This window comes from Cyprinus carpio, chromosome B20 (genome assembly GCF_018340385.1).
Source record: "Cyprinus carpio isolate SPL01 chromosome B20, ASM1834038v1, whole genome shotgun sequence".
Lineage (NCBI taxonomy): Eukaryota > Metazoa > Chordata > Actinopteri > Cypriniformes > Cyprinidae > Cyprinus > Cyprinus carpio.
The window spans coordinates 30,081,484-30,088,615 of record NC_056616.1 but is presented as its reverse complement, the minus strand read 5'-3'; the positions used below and the strand labels follow the sequence as shown (position 1 = coordinate 30,088,615).

The following is a 7,132-nucleotide window of genomic DNA, read 5'->3' as shown; positions in this document are numbered from 1 at the left end:
GCTTCCTGCGTTGTTTCTTTGTAATTGTGTCCACTAATTTATTTAGATAACTTTCACCATCACCCAGCATCCAACAGTAATTGAACACAATATAAAAATGTTTGTCATTTTAGAATTGGCCAGACTTTCAGTATTTGTAGATCTTTTCTTTTTTTTTTTTTTTTTTTTTTTTTTCCTAATACCTATGTATTTCTATGTCTGTGTGTCTAGGAGCTGCCATTCCCAAGTCAGGTGATCTACAACAGGGTTGGCAAGTGTGGAAGTCGAACAGTTGTCCTGCTGCTGAGGATTGCAGACAAGCACCAGTTTAACCTGGTGTCCTCTGACATCCATAACAAAACCAGACTCACAAAGCATGAGCAGGTCAGTGTGTGTGTGTGTGTGTGTGTGAGGCAACTAATGCTTCTGAGAAATGGTATAGCAAAATAAAAAACATACTACTATGATGAAAACTGATGTGATTAAATAAAGGTGTTTGCCAAGGGAAATGCTTGCTGAATGCCAGTGGCAATGAAACCCATCCGAATGGCACTCATTGTGGAGAAAAATACACACTTTCCTCCCTTGTGGAGAGGAAAACGATAAAACATTCTGTGATCCCGTTTGGGTTCGAGTCAAACCGTCACACCTCCACAACCGCCAAAATCAACCTATGAAAAGTTAAAATAAATAAGCTGATTAAATAACACTCATATACGTTTGTTGAACAGGAGAGGGAAATAAGTGACTAACGTGAAAATGAAAGAACTTTTTGACTGGAAATCTATCCACATCCCGGAGTACACTCATAATTCTCTTTTGATATTATGGGACCTTTTTGAATAAAATGATTTTGTGAGTGATACATTTTTCTTAGGTTTTAGAGAGTAAACTGGTTAGATGTACAGTAAATATTCAAAGCTAATATTAATTGTGTGTGTTTACAGTGGTAATCTCTGAACACATACAGGTTCATTAGCATCAGAAAAACTAACTGGTGTGTGTCCAGACAGATACTGTAGATCACGAGTGGATAACAGCCAAAGAAAGTACTTTTCAGTGTGATGTATTTTTAGTATGTTCTCTGTCATTCCAAACCTGTATGACTCTTATCTTTGGAACACTAATGAAGGTATTTTGGAAAATGGATCCTCTGCAGGGAATGGGTGCTGTGACCGTCAGAGTCCAAACAGCTAATAAAAGCATCACAATAATCCATAAGCAATTCACAAATCTCCAGGCCATCAATTAACATCTTGCAAAAGCAAAAAAGCTGCATGGTTTGTAATAAGCAAATCCATCAATAGGAATGTTTTTACTGAGCTAAAATAGAGTTCTCAATCTATATAATTAATTTCTCCAGTAAAAACTTTTGACTGATGGAGCATTTTTTTTAAATAAATGAATTAATTACTTAATAAACAAGTATTTAACATCTTGTTTTGACTGGATTAATTGATACAGACGTCAAGTTTAATCATGTACTAAATAAACCATTGACAATGCTTGGAAAATTATCCCATAGGCTTTGTCCATAATTAGCATAACTTTCCTTGTGCATTAAGTGCATTCCAGTACTTTGTTTTCTCTGGCTGACAGCTGTGCTTGTGACTGATTACCTATTTGTGGCCTTGGAGCATCTGCACAGTCTCCTAAACAAATGCAAATTTCACTGCAGGATAAGGATAATCATAAAACTAATTTAGAGAAGAAAGTTTATTTGTGTGTATAGAGGAAATGCTCAGTCTGTTTTTAACTGACCTTTCAACAAGACAAGAACAAATGAACCTCCTCTGCATTCATAATCTTCACATTGTTATGTGATTGTGTAGAACAGGGGTCAGCAACCTTTTGGGCATGGCGTGCCATTGTTTTAATTTTTGTGGTTAAACATTGCCAATATATTTATTAGTTTATTAATCGCTACTGAATCGCTACATTATATTTCTCAGCAAGGAGGGGGGGTAAAATCGCTGTTTTTTTTTTTTTTGATTAACTAAGCTTCATTGTTTATAGAGAGTGACATTGTTTTTTGAATAACTAAACTCAGCTTCATTGTTTATAGAGAGTGACACCGCTCTTTCTCTCAAAATGGCCATATAGTAGTTTTTATCTGTGTATAGCTGTAGGTCATTTAACATTTGTATCATAAAATCTATTATTAAAAGTTAACTAATATTTAATAATTTGCAACTTCTTACCTCTCTCTCTTTAAAGTTAAACTGATGCTTCACGCTCTGCTTCTGTCAACAGTAAATAATTTTTAACTTTGATTTGATCAATTTACTTTGTACATCTCAGTCATTTTGACATTGAGCGCTGTTAGATTGCAGAGTGCAGCGTCAAGCGTGCATCCGTAGACTACCGCAAGTTAATTCTCACACTTTAATAGTATTTATAGCTCCTAACAGGCTGTGTGACTATGAAAAGTTATTACCTCAAAAGTAGACTAGCCGCAAGTTAATTCTCACACTTTAATAGTATTTATAGCTCCTAACAGGGCCGCGTGCCACTGTTGGCTTGCGTGCCGTATGTTGCCGACCCCTGGTGGAGAACAAGGTTTTTGTTGCAACCTGTATGGCTTTTTCCCTCAATGGAACTCAAATGGAAAAGTTCTGAAGGTTCTGCTGTTACAATAAATGGAGACCATCATAAAAGTGGTCCATATGATATGTTGGTCTTTAGTGTTACTTTCGTTCATTGTAAGGCAGGTGTGTCTAAAATAAATTCCTACAGTGACCTGTCTTGTGTAACAGTAAGCAAAATAAAGCATCGGACTCTTGTGTTCCGTTATGTCATTCTAATAAGATATTTTTTATTAGCCTCAATGCACCAAACCACTAACTGTTTACCCAACCTGAGGTATTACTTATGATGTGATTCAACCAACACCTCTTTTATCATTACTTAGTACAGTGTACATATAACCGTTTATGGAACAGGAAATTTTCTCATTGAGATGGTCACTACCTCAGTTTGTTACATACTTTGTATTTTGGCTTTGATGCAGCGTTTGATAAAGGATTGAAGCATGACCAGAGCACTTGTTACAGTGTTGTTAGCTGTTTGACAGAGATGTGGGTCAAGGAACATGAAGAGGTTTAGGTTTTGGTATGAAATCTGAATTCTGAGGGTGGTCTTTCCCAAACTGGAAACTTCTGGAACTTATTGTTGAGCACTACAGGAAGCTGCGCTTTAACACACCGTCCTGGCACACCAGACCAACATTACGCAATCCCGTATTTCATATGGCGATCCGTTATAAGAATTAAGTTTCCTTATGCCTATGTTTTTAGAGACTGTAACATGCATTTAGGGACACATGGGCTCTATCAGAGCTGACTGGGGTCCCAGCTGGACCTCATTAGGAAACATTAAGGTAATGAAAAGTCAGCCTCATCAGATGACCTAATAACTTTCCACTGCACCATGCACTATCCAAGTGAGGAATGTTTTCTTGGTGTGTGTGATTCTGAAACTTGGAGAGATGATGTCTGTTTGCAGTGTTTTTGTATTTCTGGTTTAATTTTTTAAATGGATCCACTGCTGTTTCTGAAGAATTATTGTTTTAAAGCACCTGAAGAAAGTTGTAGCACACGTATGATGTGGTTGTGTTCTCATATGCTGTTTTTTAATTAGTTGTGTCTAGTTATGTCTCAGTTTATGAGTGTTTTATTTATTTGTTTGACAGGGATAATGTATATAGTAAGTACTTTTCATGTATTATACAGTATGCTTCTGGTGGTTAAATGATTTTTGGTAAAAAATTATTTTATTATTACTACCAGATATAACTTTTTAAATTGGTGCTCTGCGATTGTAACTTGTTGAACCCCATTGCTGTTTGTTTTGTTAAACTGTAAGCGTTGTTGAATAAATAGATGAGTCATTAATTGTTATGTAAACTGCATTTAGATCTGTTTATTTGTGTTGATTTTTTGCCAGGTGGATTTGATGAAAAATATTAGCACTATTCCGCAGCCTTTTCTGTACACCAGACATGTTCACTTTCTCAATTTCACAAGGTAAGCAAATCAGGAATTATTTATCTGAAGTTTATCTGATTAATCCAAGATAAAAACACAGCCAAACATTGGTGAACAATTCAGTGCTCATCCTCTTTGTCTCTTTCTTTCTCAGATTTAGGATAGAACAGCCTGTCTACATAAACATCATCAGGGATCCCATTAACCGTTTCCTCTCCAATTACTTTTTTCGTCGTTTTGGGGACTGGAGAGGAGAGCAGAATCACTTGATCCGCACACCCCAGATGAAAGATGACGAGAGATATCTGGTCAGAGGCTGTTTCTAAATCCCTCCCTTTTTTCCAAATTCCTGTTTCTTTATTATTTTCTGACATTTTTGCTTGTGTTTCAATGTTGGATTCATATAGGGATGCAGCAGTTCTCAGTGTAGTGAGCCCTCAGTCAGCACAGGTCCAAGCATGAACATTTGAATGCTGATGTGAAGGACAGACTGTAGTTCAGTGTGCTGAAACCAAGCTTGACTTGGGAACTGTATTTCCTGTCGAGAATGAATTTATTGCACAATGAGTGCTTGTGAGAGAGTGCAAGAGTCTGGTTTTATGTTTGGAAATTAGCTCAATGTGAGCAGAATGTTCAGGAATTGATTAGTCATGCTTGCTTTTTATTCAGTCAAGTCAATTGCATTGCTAAACACTCTGATTTGGATAAAAAAAAAAAAAAAAAAAAAACAGCATGGATGCTTAAAGTCAGGACAATCACATGAAAACTTGGCACTACTGGAAGAATTACATCAGTCGACTAAGGACTGTGACAGAATTATGGCTCAAATCTGGTATTCATAAAACATAAATGGCCAGTTTCCCAGACATATTAATCTGGAACATTAACTGTGACTTTTTCTTCAGGTTACTAATTAATTCAGTGCAGGTCACTTTCTCTGTTAAGTTATCCTTTGCTCTGTTTAAGAAAGCGAGATTTATGAATATTTCTAGTAGGGGTCAAGGTTTGGTCAGTTTGATTTAGTTAGCCCCTGCTGGCAGATAGTGTTACTATTGCATCTTTTTATCTGGTTAAGAATCTTTCTCTATTGACAGCCAATCAATACTATTTTATATATATAGAGAGAGAGAGATTTTTTAGGTATTTATGTACAGTAATATACTCTCTTAAAAATTTGATGTCAGCAAGATTTTTTGAAAGAAATGTATACTTTTATTCAACAGGAATGCATAAAATCGATTAATTTAAAAAGTGATTACATTTGAAAATACATGTTAAATAATGTTACAAAAGATTTCTATTTCAAGTAACTGTTTTTTTTTTTGTGAACTTTATATTAATCAAATAATCCAGGAATAAATGTCATGGGTTTTTACAAAAATGTTAAGCAGCACAACTGATCAAAACTTGTTTCTTAAACAGTAAAATATCATATAAGAAAGATTTCTGAAGTATCATATGGCACTTAAGACTGGAGTAATGATGCTGAAAATTCAGCTTTGTGAGCATCTTTATGATTTGTATTCTTAAAGGAACACACACGACACAGGCCAAAATAACACACGGTAGCAGTTCTATTACAATGGGAATTGAACTTATCTTAGTTAATGAGAGACTACAGTAATTATAATCAGATCTTCAGCATATAGAACGTAACCTCCTCTTAAGATCCCCTCTGCTCCTGGAGGCCTGGTTAACCACATCTCTGATTTTTGTAGTTTAGGATTACTGTGGCTTGTGATCTATCTCACACTAAACATATCTGTTTGCTTGATTTATGTGTCTGTAATAGCTGGGCCCTTTATCAGACCTGAGCCTTCAGATGGTATGCTACTGAAGTTTCATTTTTGATCCTTCCTTTCTGAATTTAATTTAATTTAATTATTATAATCTGTGACGTACGGTCTGCATGGATGTGCACACCCACATATACTCTAAAAGCTGTAGAATAACTGGAGATTGTGAAGTCATCCTATTAATTTGAAGCATGTGAAGGGAGTTTCTAAAGTGTTAGTTAGAGCATTAGAGAATGTCCATGTATATGGGGAGGGGGACTTTCTCAACTGGTTGTGACTGAAATTTTTACAAGCTGGTTTTCCTTTCAATGCTTAAAGTGTGTTTGTTTGTATAAGTGTTGCTTGGTTGATGGGTTAGTGGCCCAGTCTCAAGTGACCCTTAGGTGTGAAAAACATATATAGTGATTTGACACATTTTAATACATTTGATATCATGATCTTAAAAACCTTTATATTGCAGGTCTTCTGCTTAAAATGCAAAGGAACACAAGAATCAAAATAAGAATCAAAATAAGCCTTTAATGCTACATTTATTTATTACAAAGGCTACATTTTTTTAATCAAAAGTGCAGTAAAAACATCAATATTGTGAAATATTATTTGAATTTAAAAGTTTTTTTGTGTGTATTTTAAAATGTAATTTATTCCTATGATGGTAAAGATGAATTTTCAGCAGCCATTACTACAGTCACATGATCCCAAAGAAATCATTCTAATATTCTCATTTTGTGCTCAAGAAACATTTCTTATTATCATCATTGTTGAAAACCATTGTGCTGCCTAATATTTTTGTGGGAACCATGGGAAAATTTTGTTCAGGATTCTTTGAAGAATAGAAAGTTCAAAAGAGCAGCATTTATATGAAATGGAAATTTTGTGCAACATTATAAATGTCTTTACTGTCACTTTAGATCAGTCTGATATGTCCTTGCACCCGCTTTTGGTGTGAGGTATGCTGGCAGACCTTCAAAGCTGTAAGACTGTACTGCCCATGTTTACTAATGACTGAACACATTAAAGCCGTACTGTGTGTGTGTGTGTGTGTGTGTGTGTGTGTGTGTGAATGTGCACGCGCATAGCCAGGAAATTGACCCTATTAGTGGAACTCATCCAGGTTCTCAGTTCTGTGGCAGACTGACTTCTTGTCTCCTGTCATATCCTATCATTTAATCTTGTCTCCAAATGTCTTGTCTCACTTCTGCTTTGCTCAAACAGTGGTCAGTCAAAAATTATGTATGCAATACCCATTATTTATTGTTCGCATTCTTATTTTTGTAGCTTTTTCTAGACAGAATACACAAAAATGCTTTGTTTCACATCAGGCAAAGAGCATGTTGCATGGTGACGTCCATCTGGAGGTAGTTTAGGGGT

General features: G+C 35.6%; 1 protein-coding gene across 1 annotated transcript; it reads left to right on the top strand.

Annotated features, from left to right (window-relative positions):
• The first annotated feature begins 297 nt into the window (after positions 1–297).
• LOC109071069 (uronyl 2-sulfotransferase-like) lies at positions 298–4,469 on the top strand. The gene is made up of 4 exons (XM_042746798.1): positions 298–363; positions 3,925–4,004; positions 4,120–4,273; positions 4,373–4,469. Exons 2-4 carry the CDS (start codon positions 3,934–3,936, stop codon positions 4,433–4,435), a joined length of 288 nt encoding a protein of 95 aa, XP_042602732.1. The 5' UTR covers positions 298–363; positions 3,925–3,933; the 3' UTR covers positions 4,436–4,469.
• The last annotated feature ends 2,663 nt before the right edge of the window (positions 4,470–7,132 follow it).

Excerpts from the sequence above, each read along its gene's own strand:
- LOC109071069 (XM_042746798.1), top strand. The coding sequence starts at position 3,934 with ATGAAAAATATTAGCACTATTCCGCAGCCTTTTCTGTACACCAGACAT. Across the intron at positions 4,005-4,119 it reads CACTTTCTCAATTTCACAAG|ATTTAGGATAGAACAGCCTG; the intron begins GTAAGCAAATCA and ends TTTCTTTCTCAG. Across the intron at positions 4,274-4,372 it reads AAGATGACGAGAGATATCTG|GGATGCAGCAGTTCTCAGTG; the intron begins GTCAGAGGCTGT and ends GGATTCATATAG.